The 17,202-nt window shown below is 37.9% G+C and overlaps 1 protein-coding gene across 3 annotated transcripts in view; it reads left to right on the top strand.

Moving 5' to 3' along the window:
* Window positions 1-12,448, top strand: part of FAP (fibroblast activation protein alpha) — a 71,817-nt gene extending 59,369 nt beyond the window's left edge. For all 3 annotated transcript variants that reach the window (XM_009182329.4, XM_003907540.4, XM_003907541.4), the window contains 5 exons: window positions 8,189-8,288; window positions 9,348-9,412; window positions 9,914-9,986; window positions 10,249-10,322; window positions 12,056-12,448. In XM_009182329.4, coding sequence (XP_009180593.1) covers window positions 8,189-8,288; window positions 9,348-9,412; window positions 9,914-9,986; window positions 10,249-10,322; window positions 12,056-12,157 — 414 coding nt within the window. In that variant the 3' untranslated portion in view covers window positions 12,158-12,448. The remainder of the gene's footprint in view (window positions 1-8,188; window positions 8,289-9,347; window positions 9,413-9,913; window positions 9,987-10,248; window positions 10,323-12,055) is intronic.
* Window positions 12,449-17,202: the final 4,754 nt, after the last annotated feature.

Genomic DNA, 17,202 nt, shown 5'->3' with positions numbered 1-17,202 from the left:
TTAAGTCTTTGTTACTAGATTATAGCATACTGAACTGAACCATATCCATCAGAGGGTGAATTTCCTTCGTTATTTTAAAGTTAAATATATATCTTTTATTTTATATTTCTATTTTATAAAAATCGGAGCTACAATTTGAAATCACAGGGACTTTCAGAATATAAATTCCTTAGTACCTAGCCTAGCAGTCATATCTTAGCTGTTTAATTTTGTTTCTTTTTATTTGGCAATCAAATTATTTTACTAGACCGAATGCTCATTTGTACTAACTGGAGAAAAGTACTATTTAGTTTCTTAATTATAGGTCATGAAGATAACTTCTCACATTTGAGGAGCTGTGCATATTTTGAAAATACACATTTCAAGGAAGTGGCAAAACTTATCATTTATGGGCAATGAAGTCACTGGAAAGTTTAGAGAAATATTGGAAAGAGTTTAAATTTGCCCATTATAAATTATGATAATTACCCTTCAAAGAAGATTTCCTGTTTCACTTTTTGGTCTGAATTTGTACATTTGCAAGTCAATTTGCAGCCATTTGTGCCTGGGTTGTTTTTCTTGGCTGTTTTCTCTGAGAGCGGCCTGCACGAGAAGAAGGGAATGAAACCCAATATTGAAGGGAATCTGCAGGATTCAGCTCCACTCAGCTCAGTGACCAGATGAAGAGCTGTTAGGAATTTGAAGAAAGTTGTTACTTCAAGCCATTTGGTCCTTCTTAAAACTATCAAATGTTAAATATCTAAACAGAATGAAATTCAAATGAGTAGAAATAAATGAAATATTTCTATAGTGAAATATTCCAGATAATACCTTCCCTATCATCCATTTTTATAAACGGTTTCCTAAAGCAAATCCTTGAAAGATTCTAATTTTAAGTTGAACGTGTACATATAATCATTAACATTTCTCTTAGAGTTGGACTTTGCTTTTGCTGCAGGCTTTGAAATAACCATAAAGTAGAACTTTTTATTTTATTTATAGAACATTCTAGGTATTAGTTTGGTAGAAAACCATCTACGTGGGATGATTTTCTAAAAACCCACTCATCACCCAAAAATATATCCCTATCAGCCTGAAATTCTTCAATAATAGATTCTCACTGCATCTAGTTGGGCAAATGCCACTGAAATAGTACATTAAAACCCCCACCCCTCAATTGCTTACTTTCCAACATGGTGATGACTGTGAGGTCGACTCTGAGAGCAAGTCTGAGCAAAGAAAGTAAGAAATGGGCTGCCACGTGATATAACATCTGAGCAGAAGGAACTAGTGTGTGGATAAAGACATTAATACTATACTGGGTTTTAAAATCAGCTGTTCAGGTTTAAGACATGTTTATTAATCCATCTGTCTAATCACTGACTTGTTCATTCTTTCATCTACATAGTACATTTTTTACAAGGTCTTGTACTAGGTTCCTTAAGGGATGAAAAGATGAGTAAGTCATAGTCCTGGCCCTCTTGTGGGGGAAACAGACAACAAAATAAGCAATGGCTCAGCAATGTTCCAAGTGTTAAGAGAGATGCAACTTGCTGTGGAGTACAGGGGGACAAGAGTGGATAATTATGGCTGTGGGAGCTAAGGGAGGATTCCAAAATAAGTTAGCATTTGAGATTGGTGAAGATAGCTGAGGAACGGAGCATTCCAGGCAGAGTGAAAACCACATTGCCCAGGACCTGAGTTAAAGAGCATGGTGCACACGGGGAGACTGAGCTGGCCAGGGATGCCTGAAACTTCGAAAGTCTAAAGTATCTTGAGGAAATTACAGGAAATGAGTCTGAATAAGTAAGTATACAGACAATACACAGTCTCTTAGGCCACCTAAAGGAGAGGGGGCTTTGTGCATGCCTGTGACACCTTTCTCTTCGTTCTTCTGTGCCTCTATGGTTGTTATACCTTTTTTTTTTTTTTTTTCCCTTTTTCGTTTTTGAGACGGAATTGCTCTCTGTTGTCCAGGCTGGAGTGCAGTGGTGCGATCTCGGCTCACTGCAACCTCTGCCTCCCAGGTTCAAGCGATTCTCCTGCCTCAGCCTCCCGAGTAGCTGGGATTACAGGCACAAGCCACCACGCCCGGCTAATACTCCTTTTTTCGTTTTTGAGACAAGGTTTTGTCATGTTGCCCAGGCTGGTCTTAAATCCCTAGGCTCAAGCAATTCACCCACCTTGGCCTCCCAAAATGCTTTGATTACAGGCATGAGCTACGGCACCAGCCTCCATTTATTATTTAAATATTGGTGTTTTTCTGGGTCTGGATCTCACCTTGACCCTCATTAGTCTTCCTTTCCTTCTGCAAACGCTTGTGGTGTCAAAGATGATGACGACTTCCAGATCCCTGGCACCAGCACACACCTCTCTTCTGTGCTCCGTGTTTCAAATGCCTGCTGATTATCTCTCCCACATGTCTCATATGGGCCTCAACTTACGCCTAAGGTAAACTTGTTAAGGCCTATTTTAAAACAAGTCTTAATCTTCATTAAGGCTTCTCCACACACTTATTCACCCAACTTAGAAACCTGAGAGCTGTTTTCAACCTCCCCCTGTTCCTGACTTCAACATTCCATTGATTAGTAAGTTCTGTCAATTCTACCTTTAAACATCAAAGTCTGTTCTCATCATCCCTACTGACACTGCCTTAGTTTGAGTTTCTTCATTTGTAATTTAAGCCAGAAATTCTCAAACGTTAGCTCGCACAAACATCACCTGGAGAGCTTGTTAAGACACTAGAGATTCTGAGTCTGTGCTTCTGGGGTGGGGTCCGAGAGTCTGCATTTCCAACAAGACCCCAGGTGATGCTGATGTTTGGGTCCATGGAGCACAGGTTGCATGCTTCAATTTAACTATTCTAATTGCTTCTTACCTGTCCTCCTGCTTTGGCCTCACAAGCTCCAATGTGGTTAATGAAGTTATCATTCCAAAATAATTTTTACTGTGTGGCTTTTCTGCTTATGTATTTTATAGGACTCTGCATTGCCTGCAACACAAAGCCCAGATACCTTTCATGGCATGCGAGGCCTTTGGCAATCTGACTCCAGCTTATCTTCCAATCTCATCTCTTGCTGCTTTTCCCTGTACCTTAAGTAATTTAAATTATGGCTGGGAGTGGTGGCTCATGCCTGTAATCCCAGTACTTTGTGAGGCCGAGGCAGGCGGATCACGAGATCAGGAGTTCGAGACCAGCCTGACAAACATGGTGAAATCCCGTCTCTACTAAAAATACAAAAATTAGTCAGTTGTGGTAGCATGCACCTGTAATCCCAGCTACTCAGGAGGCTGAGGCAGGAGAATTACTTGAACCCAGGAGGTAGAGGTTGCAGTGAGCCAAGATCGTACCATTGCACTCCAGCCTGGGCAACAGAGCACGACTCCATTTCAAAAAAAAAAAGAAAAATTATATCCGTGCTTCCTTGTTCCCACGTTTTGTACATGCTGTTTCTCGCATCTGTAGTGTCCATTCTTGTCTTCCATTCCCCACCTTTTCCTCACTCCCAAATGGATAACTCACACTTGCTCTTTAAGATTCAACTCAGATATTATTTTCTTTGTGTTCCAGAAGCTCTTTGTATTTCTCTTACAGGAATTACTATGTTGTATCTTGTCTGTCTGTTCGTTTCTCCCATAAGAATGTAAGTTCACCAAAGGAATGGACTGTGTCTCATTTTTGCTTTGTTTCTGAGAGCAGAGTTAGAATTGTGCTTGTTTAGCACAATGCCTGGCCACATCAAGCATCTATGATGTTGTTTAAACTGACTTTAATCCTATAACTCAATGTCTCCCCTCGAATGTGTCCCACTAGTACCAGGAGATTTTTCAGGAAAATGTTCTATAGTCTAATACTTTGGCAAATCATGAATTCTATGTAACAGTGTATATAGGCTCTAGAAAAACTAGTAAAAAATACTGTCAAGTTTTGTTTAACACAGTATTACCAAAAAGTATTTGATTCCATAATTCCTTATTCCTCCACCATCCCAGAACACATATTGACAATGTTTTCTGCGGACATCAACTTTTTAAGTGCTCTTGAAGTCAATAGGGCGAGGTATTGGTGCCTTAGAAAGATAATCTTGGCTGCAAAGTGGAGGATAATCTGAGATGTGGGAAGAGGATGGGCCAAGGGGCTAGAAGAGCAGTAATACCAGGGACAGGTATTAGAGGCCTAAATTAGTCAGTGAAGTAGCAGTTGGAAGAGGTCATATCTCTGTGTGCTCTTATACAATATAATAAGCAGGGACCTATGGCAAATTGGAGATGGAAAGGAGAAAGACATTGAAAACTACCGTAAGGGTTACTTAGCTCTTATTGCGTTTATTAGGGAAGAATATATGTGTTTCCATGAAGTATTAGACAGTATAGTGGTTTGGGAAATACGTCATACCCAACAATATTTTTTGAAGTCGATTGGTCAATAAGCTCCAAATCCCACATTACTCTCCATTATCGAGTTCAAGAAATGGGGAAGAAACCTTTTTATCTTTCCCTTTCATTTTCTGGCTCACATAAAACAAAGCCCACTAGCCCCGGTTTTAGCTCCTTGATAAATATTCACTATGTGCCCACCACAGTGCCTAAGAAGTATCAGTTTATGACAGTGGTTGTTAACCAGGACGATTTTGCTCCTTGGGACATTTGACAACGTCTGGAGGCATTTTTAATTGTCACGCTGGGGGAGTGCTACTGGCATCTAGTGGGTAGAGGCCAGGGATGCTGTTAAACATCCCACAATACACAGGACAGCCCCCTATAACAAAGAGTTATCCATCCCAAACTGTCAATAGTGTCAGAGTTGCAAAACCCTGATATGCAGTGAAAACTCAACACAATTATTCTGACAATTGAAGAGCAGCGAGGGTTTTGCCTAAATTATTAGAATAACAGCCTCATTTCTGGGCTTCGCTTTGTTAATATAGGCCTAGCCAGGTGGTGTTGAATAAGCATTAGTTCATGATTTAATCTTAGTTCCTTTCTCTCCCAGTGACTAATTATAAGTAATTTGAATTGCTATGTGTGATCAACGATGTAAAAGTAGGACAAATGCACCTCTAATGAGACTATATTAGACTCTGAACTTACAGTTTCCCCAAAAGAGGTTGCCCTAAGTATAGGGATACAGAGGAAGGGGCATGGGTTGGTGAGTCAAGTGTCCTGGGTTTGAGTCCCAGCTCTGCTGCTTACTGACTCCATAGCCACTATAAGTTTACTCTGAGCCTCAGTTTCCTCATTGTGAAATGCAGCAGTAATTTCCTCACCAAGACACTGTGAGGATTAGACATAGTAATAGCAAAGTCATATACTCAACAAATATTTATTCCATTCCTATTGTGTGTCAGGCTATATTTTCAGTGCCAAGCATACATTCATTGACAAGACAGACAAAAATATCTACCCTTACAGAGTTGGGAATGGTTGGGGAGTAAGACAATAAAGAAGATAAATATGTAAAATATAGAGAGTGTTTAATGACATTAAGCGCTATGGAAAAAGACAAAACAAGAAAGAGGAATGGTGCAAGTTGGTACAATTTTAAATCAAAACGGCAAAGAAGGCTCATTTGAGGTGACATTTGACTTTGAAGAGGAGAGGAAGTGAGGCATGCCAGTGTCTGTGGAAAGAACATTCCAGGCAGAAGGTCACAGCATTTGCAAACGTCCTGAGGCCAGATCATGCTTGGAGAGTTCAAAGAACATCAAGAGAGCCAGTGAGCAAGGGGAAGGGAAAGGAAGGGGAGAAATGAGGTGGGAGAAGGGAGACAGATTGTGTGAGACCATAAAGGCCATTGCAATAACCCTGACCACATAAATGTTAGCGAGTTATTATTATTGCCTATAGGTAAAATGTTCCAGTGTGCATTATGCCTCAAATAAGAGTATTTCGTAAACCCTCCTTCAAAATCCTGTGCCCTTCTAAGAATGTTTTTAAAGATATCCTTCATTTAAACAAAATGGCAAGGCGTCTAAGTGCAAAGGACAAAATTCCAGAATTCTCATGGCCAATCTGCTCTGTGGGTTCTTTTCTTGCAACAGCCACCCACTCTGCCTGGGAGCCCCACTCATGGAGGGGGGGCAGGAAAAAGTCAACTCGGGTTTTCTTTTTTCCCCCTCTTCCTTTCTACAATAGGAATAGCTTTTCCAAGCTGCCCGAGAATTTAAAGTACACCTTCTTTTGTTGTGCTGCTGATACAGTCGCTTTTGCTCTTACAAATTCCCAGAGAAAATTTGTATTCATTCTGAAAACAGGAAAGTTTTGTTTAAATACAACACTCTCACCCAATCACTGAATAGATACAGATTAATAATTCCTAAGATTTTCAACAGAAATATTCAAAAACCTTTTCATGATATGCAAAGGCTTTTATTTTAATCTCAGGTCTCACTTTATTTCCTGCTCTGGGGCATAGGAAAGGAGAAGCAGGAACCAGTATTTTTATTTGCAGTAAACACACTTTGCCAATAAAACCATAAATGATAATACTTTTTTTCTAAAGGTCTCTGGCTTACTCTGCTCTCATTTGAACTTGAAATTAAGAAGGAAGGAAAGCCCTCCCATTTCAGCAGGAGTTGCTGCAAACCTGCTAATCAAAACAAGTCATTTTTAAAATTATAAGTGAAAGTTTAAACCAGACAGAGAATTTTCACTTGCAATAAGGATTTTCAAACCCAAATGTATCTTCTGTTTTTAAAATATACTTTTTCCCTGTTAAAACATGGTTCAATTCTCCTCCAAGTATAATGAAAAGAGGCCATGGTACAATCGGAGCTCCCTCTTTTATTCTGTGTTTTGTAGCTAAAGGTCTTCAATAAAATTCCCCACAGCTAAAAACATAAAACTGTAAATTAGTTTGAGAATTCTTCATTTAACTGTTAGATTCAGCAAGATTGTTTAGCTGATTCTCCCATTTCATACATTTCATGAATCAAAAATAGACCCCTGCCACTGACCTATTACCAGCACCATGTCTGTCTACATCTCTCTCTCTCTCTCTCACACACACACTCAGTCATTCTCCCTACCTAAAGAATGACTTTCTCTGGTAAAGATGATAAGATCTGTCCTGATCTGAGGGAAGTGATTCCCAGAAATCTGTGGTCATAAGGTCCTAAAAACGCGGTATGGCTTTAGCTGGAGAGTCACGCTGTCCCCTTATGATTTTTAGAGACGTTCTTGCATCAGGGCAAGAATAAACACAGAGAATCACTTCCTCATCTAGTGCACACACTTTTTTTGGTCCATGTCCCAGACAACTGCTTAGTCCACGTTCCCAGGAGAAGCACCTCTCTCACAGCATGTTTGTACAGACCAAATTTGCTTCTCACGAGGCAATGCAACTTTATTCGGATGCCCTGTTCATTTCTTCATGTTTAAGAAAATGTTCAAATTTCCAAATGACATGGTCAGAGATCTCTTTCTCTTAACAGGATCCCATTTCTGAATCACCTCTTGATTCCTTGGAGAAGGAAATCTATGAGAGCTAAACCTACTCCTGACTGCAAACTGCATCCTGCTTTGTATTTATTTCCTTTTCCTTAAATTTGCAGGAAGAAGTATAAGGTTTTTAAAGACACCGATGACTTTTCCTCCTTTGAGCTGCTGTGTCAGAAATCCTTAAAACAGAACATGTACCACTACGTCATACACAAACTATGGCCGTGTCTTAAATTATCCAAAAAGTTCTTATGGCCTTCCTTTGGTATTCTGTTGTGAAAATAAATAAGTAAATACATAGATACATGTTCTGCCTCACAGGACTTTTGCAAACTGCAAGGATGTATCTTACATTTAAATTTTGGTAATTTTTTTTTCTGTGCATCTCTTTCAAGTCATCTCTTTCAAGTAAAATCCTGTTTTTGTTCCAGCACAGTCCTAGTTGGAAAAATATAGAGGAAAAAAGGAGAAGTTTTTTGCAAAAAAAAAAAATTGAAATTCTATCTCTTAAACTGCTCTTACCATGTTTTAAGAGGGTCTGTTCTGATCAGCACACCAAGTATTTCTAATGCATTAGGGATGAAACGATCATTATGTCTGGTCATTTATCTGGAGCTTGCTGCTGGGGATGCAAGATAGACGTGTAATCCACCCTTAGCCACATTCTCCAGCTCCCTTCGGTCCGGATTGTGAGTAGAGTTGCTATAAGCACATGGAGGAAAGCTCATGAAAGTAAATCTGAGTCTGACTCATAACAATGTCTCTACAGTCCTATGGAGGATACGTTTCATCACTGGCCCTTGCATCTGGAACTGGTCTTTTCAAATGTGGGATAGCAGTGGCTCCAGTCTCCAGCTGGGAATATTACGGTATGGAAACATTCATAAATGTTACCGTGAAAGCATTTAACACGTAATTACTGTACATTTGATGTTGCTAGAAAAATGGATTATGCAGTAAAATTCACCCCAGCATCACTGGGGAAAATATAATTTATAAACAAAGTTGTTTATATCATTTATATAAACATATTGTAACAATCGAAGAAACCTCAAGAGTGAGGAAAGGCTCTTCTTCCATAATCCACTATATCTTATTTTCTCCCAGAAACCTTGAGCCCCTGCCGAACCAAATCTTTAAAATCAGAGCTAACTCTGTTTTTGCAGGCACACAGCTACAGCATAATTGACTTTTAAGCACATCTTCTGCACGGTCAGGCCAGAGGCCAAGCAATTCACCTCCATGCCACAGTTAGCAATTGCCAGCTCCGTTGCCCCAGAAATCAAAGAAACAAAAAGTTTGTTGGAGAAATACTCCTGTGTGCTCCTATTTTTATCATTACATCAATGCAGGATGATTATTTGGAAGGAACTCTAATAATTATACAAAAATTAGCTTCATCGGATTCTCTCCTCTGTATTGGGGTAGATATAAAACAATTGTGACTTGTAGGGGATCTTGATTAAGAAAAAAAGTGTGTGCATCTATGTATGTGTGTAGGGGGAATGGATTTGGGGAACATATTTTCATTCCAGATGAAATAAGACACCAGTAAAAGTCCTAAAGATGGCTTGTTTTGTGATTTCCTTTAAAATATATTGAGACCATTCTACAGGTCATTCCTACTTCAACATTCTTCCCTAGGAGGGTAGAAGTCAAAAATATTAAGACTAGTCATAGAAAGAAAATATTTAGATGCTCCTGTTTCCATAATCTCTTCCTTCGTACTTCTCTAGCTCTGTTGAGGCAAATTGCAGAGATTACACATATTCTTTGAGACCAACCATTACAGCCAAGTAAAGCAAGAATTTACCTCAAGAGCTCAGGATGAGAAAATTGAGAAACAGTTATTAAACTAGAAGGTCTTGTTGGTTAATGAAATGACATGCATCACATGCAAACAATGTATATTCTTATATATTTTATAGCGTCTGTCTACACAGAAAGATTCATGGGTCTTCCCACAAAGGATGATAATCTTGAGCACTACAAAGTAAGTGTTTCCATTTTATTTAGGTTATTAATTAATTTCTAATATGCTAAATAATTTAAAAGCAGTAGTTCAGAGTTTAGAGTTTTCATTCTGGGTCCCCAAGGAAATATAATCTTTTGTTAATTGCAAAACGCTTCATTAGAAAGGGTTTTACTCCTTTTGGATTCTGTTCTTGCTTTTCCCATCCTCCCTTCCCTAACCTCTCTTTTCTCAATCTTCCTCCCCACCCCCAACCCCTACACAGCTTGAGCGGGCATCATTTATGCCTAAGGTCTCACTCATATGTAACATATGACACATAAACTTTCAGTTTTTCAAACTAAGAATCAGATGGAAGTAATGCAAATGATGATGAAAATGTGTTGCTCTGACTCTTAAATATTTATCAAGCAAAGCAATACATAATTTCAGTATTGGTGCTAAGTCCATTGCACAATGATTTAGCTAGTTTTCTATTAGAACTTGCAGCAACTAAAATGTTAATTTTTTTCTCTTTTCCAGAATTCAACTGTGATGGCAAGAGCAGAATATTTCAGAAATGTAGACTATCTTCTCATCCACGGAACAGCAGATGGTGAGGTTTAAGCAAGACTCTTACACATAAAAATACTGAGCCAGCATCACTTTGTTTAAGAAACATTAAGCATCCTCCTATGCCTATGCTCAGGGTCAGTACCTAAGAGTCAGGGACATTTCCATATCTGAGTGTGATTCCTCACTGCTGACAATGTCAAATGCATGACTAGATAATTGTTGGTGTTCATTTCCAGGCAGTACATTGTCACTCTATGCTTTCTGGTATTTAGCCGCACTTTAACTCTCTCTCTTTGTTGCAGATAATGTGCACTTTCAAAACTCAGCACAGATTGCTAAAGCTCTGGTTAATGCACAAGTGGATTTCCAGGCAATGGTACATAATTTTGTTTTACTCATGTTCATGGCCTTAGACCCTCAAGCTAAAAGGAGGGGTTCATATTTTTATTTTTTTTAACTTTTAAAGTAAAATCTGACAAAGAGACTGCAGGATAGAGTAGGCAGAACATTAGCAAATGAATCTTGGATCTTTCTTTAACTCCTGAAGGACCCAAGGCAAACCAGATCACCTCTCGTGTTCCCAGTTGAGTCATGTAAAATAAAGGAGTTCACAAGATTAAATGATCTTCTAGTTCAAACATTCAGTAGTTCTGAAATCCTATGTGAATAAGCAGCTATATGTTTAGAGTGCCTGCAAAACCTGAGCATCCTTAAGCAGCTAAAAGATGCTGTTTGTTCAGGAAGAAGCAGCTGCAGAATGTCATCACAAACCTACAAGGCTCCCTGAAATAATATGGCTCCATTTGGGGTTAGAGGACTTTTCACCTATGTATTCTCATCCCCTGGCATACACCTGGCCTATCACAGATGCTCAGCTTCTTACTGAGTGAATGAATGAATGAGCTAAATGTAAAATCCAGGTTTCATGAGGAATGAAAAATGGAACCAGAAAAGAAAATAAGGTGAAAGCCAAAGTTGGGGGAGGGGGCATTCTTGGTAGCTACCTTTTCCTCTCACAAATGCTCCCTCAGTTGCTTGAGTTGAGCAAGAACCCCGAAAAGGAAACCCCCATCTTTTCAACATTTGTTTAAAAAAATGTACTGGCTAGGAAGGAAATGGGGGAGGGGGTATAAGGAGAAGGCGGTTGAGGGGTACAAAAGACAGTTAGATAGAAAAAAATAAGTTCTAGTATTTGAAAGTACAGTAGGGAAATTATGGTCAATGATAATTGATTGTATAATTCAAAATAGCTGGAAGAGAAGAATTATAATTTTCCCAACATAAACAAAATTTGTTTGAGGTGATGGGTATTTCAGTTATCTTGATTTGATCATTACACATTGTATTCAGCTATCAAAATATCACTGTACACCCAAAAGATAATACAACTATTATATATCAAATGTTTAAAAATATACAAAGAGTGAGGTGAGTTTTTTCTGACCTTTTTTATTGTGATCCCCAAAGTAAATTCAACTTAGTAAATATATATGTTATTACATGGTGACCACTGCTACCTTTATTCAGTGAAAGCAATAATCTTAGTGGCATCTCTCCAAGAGTGAAGTTTAAAGTTATAATACTATCTTTCACTTTTTTAAAATGCTATTTTTAACTCCTATAAAGGGTATTTATGGCTATATGTGAATACATTATATTGTGGATTTTCTGCAACAGAGACGAATTAGATTCACAAGTTGAAAGCCTCATGGAATTTTTGAGCTACAAGGAATCTTAGGGAAAATCAGCTCCAACCCCTTTGTTTTTCAAATGAAGAAACCAAACTCCAAAGAAGCAAAGTAACAGACTCAGTGCATCACTTCTGGTAACTCTGATTCCTGATCCTGATCTTCCAGGATGCTGGATGATGTGAGATCTCAGCCACTGAGATCTAAAATATGTTTAAAGCATGTGAAACAGTAGTGGAGGTTAATGAAAGCTCTTCCTGCTGTAAATATTTACATGTAAGCTATTTTATTTATTCGAGTGTTCTTAGATAGAATTTCCCCATAATAGAAAGATTATCAGGTCCTAAGAACACAAAAAAGTCCAAGCTAAATGCATTTTGTGACTGCAAGAATAAAACAAGATTCTTTCTTTGTGTTTCAGTGGTACTCTGACCAGAACCACGGCTTATCCGGCCTGTCCACGAACCACTTATACACCCACATGACCCACTTTCTAAAGCAGTGTTTTTCTTTGTCGGACTAAAAACGATGCAGATGCAAGCCTGTATCAGAATCTGAAAACTTTATATAAATCCCTCAGACGATTTGCTTGTTTTATTTTTTATGTTGTAAAATGCTGGTATAAACAAATGAATGTTGTTCTAAAGGCTGGTAAAAAAATGATGAGGACTAAGAAGTTCATGATAAATATTGTTTACATTTTCTGGTACTCTGTGAAAGAAGAGAAAAGGGAGTCATGCATTTTGCTTTGGACACAGTGTTTTATCACCTGTTCATTTAAAGAAAAATAATAAAGTCAGAAGTTCAAGGGCTATTATGCTGTCTGTATTCACTGATTTCAGGTTCCAGGTTCTATCACAGAAAGAAGTGTTTGTGCAAAGCAAGGGCATGAATATTAGGGTGGTCGTGGAGGAGAAGAATCTAGAAGCAGTTTTGGATTTCTGTCATGAGAACTCCAAATACTGGAACCAACAGCTCAGAGTAGGCAAAAGCATTGTTCAGAAAATGCAAGTGAATCACGTTTGAGATGTTTGCACTCTATGCTGTCCCTCCAAGAAATGTATATTTCATTTCTCCCAGAAGATTTCTTCAACATTGCCAAAAGCATTTGATAAAGATAAAGTCAGACTTTTGAATTCAGGCTCCTTTTAAAAAAATGCTTCTAATTTGGAAGTGTTCCTATTTTGAATCCATTTTTAGAATTAGTAATGGTAACTGCTTTCAGATTGCTAACCCATAACCAAATCAAACCAAACAAAAATCAATCAATCAATCAATCAATAAAATGGACATCAATGGCTAGAGAGGAAAATTTTATATCTATGAGGTTTTTCTGGGGTTTTAGTTCTACATTATAAAGTTCATATTGGAAAAAAAAAGCTGTAATGCCTACAGTCCTAAAGCAACGCATTGCCAGTTACTACCACCTACATTTAGAAACTACCAGTGACCTGCCATCTCTGTGACTGCCTCAGAATTAAAAGATCCATACCAGGTCACCAGAAGATATTTATTGAATGAATGTTGGAAGTATCCACCACACTGCTGTCTAAAGGACTTTTCATTGTGTGATCCCCAGCACTGGATTGCCCTGGGTAATTTCTCCCCATCCCTAGCTTGATACTTTCTTTCCAGTTGCAGGTTGAATCCCCTCATGCCTTATAGCCAGAAGAATCAATCCTGGCCTGGAACATTGTAGCAGGAAGACCACAAAGAGCACAAACAGTCTTCTCTAGAGTTTTCTGACTTTTCCCAATCCAGCATTCTTTCCACTTCAGCTTTCTGAAACCATTGCCCCCAACTCAGGCCACATAGCTCCACCTCACACATCAGGAAGGGACGTTTTGTGGTGGTCAGGAATTCTGGACAACACCTTCCCAGGTTCAGGACTGGCCACAGCCCCTCTTTTCTTCCTCCATGCAATGGCTGTTGCCCTCAGGATCAGAGTAAGCTACCACCTCCCTCTCTGTTCTGCACAGAGCAGCCTCTGAAGCAAGCCCAAGAGATTTTCTCATAGTTTTCTCATCATTCACTCTCTCCATCTAGGGAGAGAAAAACAACCAGTCATGTCTAATACTCTATCTAGGGATACCACACGGTCATTGCAAATAGAAAGAACAAAAATCCTATTTCTCCAACTTATTTTCTGCCTTTGTGAACTTTGCAAAACTGGATTCTAATATCAATGTGCAGTAAGTGGTCTCCAGTCTCAGGCCTTTGCTCCCACTGCCACAGAGGGAACTGCTGAGACAAAATTAATAGTGCCATTTTCCCACTTAGAACCCTTTGGTGATTCTCCATTGTCTATAAAACAATATTCAAAATCAGCGTGACAGAGAGAGCCCTTGACAATCTGTCCCCATGCATGTTTTCCAAACCCTTCTCCTGACACCAGCTTCTATAGACTGTTAGATTAAAATTAGATAAAACTACAGTTCATCTCTTCAGTCCCACTTGCCACATTTCCCTGCTCAGTAGCCACATGGTTAGTCAGCACTATACTGGACAATGTCAATGTAGAACATTTTCATCATCACAGAAAGTGCTGCTGAACACCCTAGTGCTACCTTAGAGAAAATCTTCCTAATGCTACCCTGGAGAAATCTTCACCGCCCTTGTCTTGAAATGTGGCATATCACAGAAAGTCACCAATTGTTGAATTAATGAAAGACTTTGTGTTCATGGATGATTCAGGTTTTCTACTTTCTGTTGATGAAGCCTTCCCTGACCCCCTCAGGTAGACTCTCCCAGGTCTTCCTCAAAACTCTAAATATGTTTTCAGTTATTTATTCATTCATTCATTCAACAAACATTTACTGAGTCTGACTGTATATCAAACACTGTGCAAGACTTTGAGGATGTAGTAAGAGCAAGGCAGCAACTTGCATGGCAATCTTTTAAGTGTTCACCTTTCATGCAGCTTTATTAGATTCTTATTTTGGCTAGAAAGATAAAAGGTACATGAAGTACAAAAGGGAGAGATTTTAAGTAGAAAATGCCAAACTAAAAGAAAGATTTAAAAATATCTTGCCTTTTCTGTCTATAAGAGGCTGGAGTATAAAAATAATTATCATTTACCACATTTTATTCTTGGATATGACACATGGGTAAGGGGTTATCCCAATAACCTAATTAAAGCTGCAAAGTATAATCATCCTTCACATTCGACAAACAAGATTTTCATTCATTCATTCATTCATTCATTCAGTGACTGCAATTGCAGGCCACTATTTTAGGTACTGTAGGTAAGAACTCTCCCCCAAAAAAAATCTAGTGCAAGAGGGAAGTCATAAAACAATTAATTTCTAAACATTATTTCATTTTTTAGTCCCATAAGGCTGGCCTGAGGGCTATTTTTAAAGGTTTCAAAATTCTAGATGAGCATCTAATATTTCTTAGAGTAAATAAGATAAAAAGGAGCAAGCAATCAAGTATTTGGTTAAATTTAACACAAATGAGAGAACTTTTATTGGAGTTTTAAATGTTTTTTTTTTTAAAAAAAAAAAAAACCTACCCTTATTTATAAGATGCATTACTTATTTCCTTAAGAAAACATTTATTGAATACCTATGCTGTGCACAGTAGTATTCTGGGTACTTCAGGGGTTACAAAGATGAATATATATGACAGTTTCTCCATTTCTAGACTGTTTCAGTAAAGGCGACTTAACGAATCTGATTTTCCCAACATTTGAGCATTTTTCAGAAACTGACAGATCTTTATGCAAATGTTGTTGCCAAGCTGTTTGTAATGGTGAAATTATACTTTGACAGTAACTCTTTAAAATATATTAAACCCAGCTAAGGTTTTTTTGGAAATGTTGCCAATTAAGTGACTTTAATGAGCTTCTTGATGGTAATGTAATTAAAATTCAGATGTTCTAATTGTAAAAAAAAAATAGTTCTGGGAAAGTTAACAGTAAAATAAGCAAATGTAAAATGAATTGGGGCTAATTTAAATGGTGATAATGTGGTCTTCTGAGAAGATTCTACCAAAACAATGCTTTCAATTATGCTGTTTGTAAAGAAGAAAGAAGGCACCTAACAGAGATTTTGAATTTATCCAATAAAGCAGATATTTTGAGTTTATCCAATAAAACAGATTGAAAAATTCTGAACGCAGTAAATCATTCTCAGTCTGTGAAGGGGAACTGCTAAAACACTTCCTTGGCATTATGGACAGGTACCTTGGCAATTTGAAGTGGAATAATTTTTAATTCAGGAAGAAATAAGTGCTTAGACCTTACCAAGCTATTCATGGGGAAAACGATCTGGCTTCTAGCATAAGCCTCTAATGACCACCTGCTCAGATTACTGGCATGCAATACTAACATGCTGGTCATAAACACTTCTTTTGACACACAGGTAACATCTTTGGCAAGCTAGAGCAGTCTGATTTTATTCCATTGGTTTCTAATTAATACTCCATTTTTTACTTACTTAAAACATTGTATTGACAGTATATGTTTTAACAGATACTCGTTGGTATAGCACTCCATCCTTTGCTCTGTGGTTATAGAGAATCAGTATTGTGTGAACAAGAGAGAGGTACAATCAAGGTAAGGTCATGCCACAATGGCTTGACAACTCATCTTCCTTCTTTCATATTTACTATCTGTGGACAAACAAAGATAGGAACATCTTTGCTAGCCATTAATTTTTAGGGCCAGGAACTTTTCTCAATGCTACAGAAGGTGAATTTTTGAAGTAAGTGTCATAATGAAACAGTAGAATATTAAGAAGTGATTTGTATGTTAAAAAACTACTACCCATTTGGAAAATTAGGCTTCTTATTGAAACATCCTTTTAGATATCCATGAACACAACAGAACATTTTAGATATGTGATGAAATTTCCTTATACCCCACTGGTACTACACGAAATTTCCAAATTTAAGAAATGATCATTAAAAAGTGAAGATGCTTTAACATATATACAAGTGCTTTGTACACCCACAGGAAACAATGCTGCTGTCTAATTTCCTTCGGAAGATTAAGGCAATACTTTGCAATGTTATAAATCTCTTTCTTTCAAATGAAACACAACATAGCTCACTTGTCAATCTTGTAAGCAGAACATGTTCATGACAGCGCATTTTAGGGACAGCACTGTAGTGGGTAAGGGAATGGAGGTTAAAGTGAATCTATCTGGTTTGAATCCCAGTTCAGTAATACATAAGCTATGCAACTTTGATAAATTTTCATAAGTTCTCTCTGTTTCAGTTTCCTCATATGTAAAATTGAGATAATAACAGTTCTTACCCCATGGAATTGATTGTTGTTTTAAAATAGTTATCATTTGTAGAGCAGTATCTGACACATAGTAGGTCTTTTGTAGGTGTTTGTTAGATGCATAAAATGAACTACTTTTTAATGGTTATTTTCAATGAACTAATTCTCAAGAAATTAATAGCCTCAGTCAGAAGCCACTAGTTTCTTTCCCATACCAGAGAATGTAGTATAAGTGTCCTTGATCATTTATACATGAATCTTTATTTTATGTTTTTTATGAGTCTTTATTTCTAAAACAAGGTAGCCTTTTAGGAATAACCAATATTGAAGTCGTGCAT

The sequence above is a fragment of the Papio anubis genome, chromosome 10 (assembly GCF_008728515.1).
Source record: "Papio anubis isolate 15944 chromosome 10, Panubis1.0, whole genome shotgun sequence".
NCBI classification, from domain to species: domain Eukaryota; kingdom Metazoa; phylum Chordata; class Mammalia; order Primates; family Cercopithecidae; genus Papio; species Papio anubis.
This window is presented reverse-complemented; position numbering and strand designations above follow the sequence as displayed.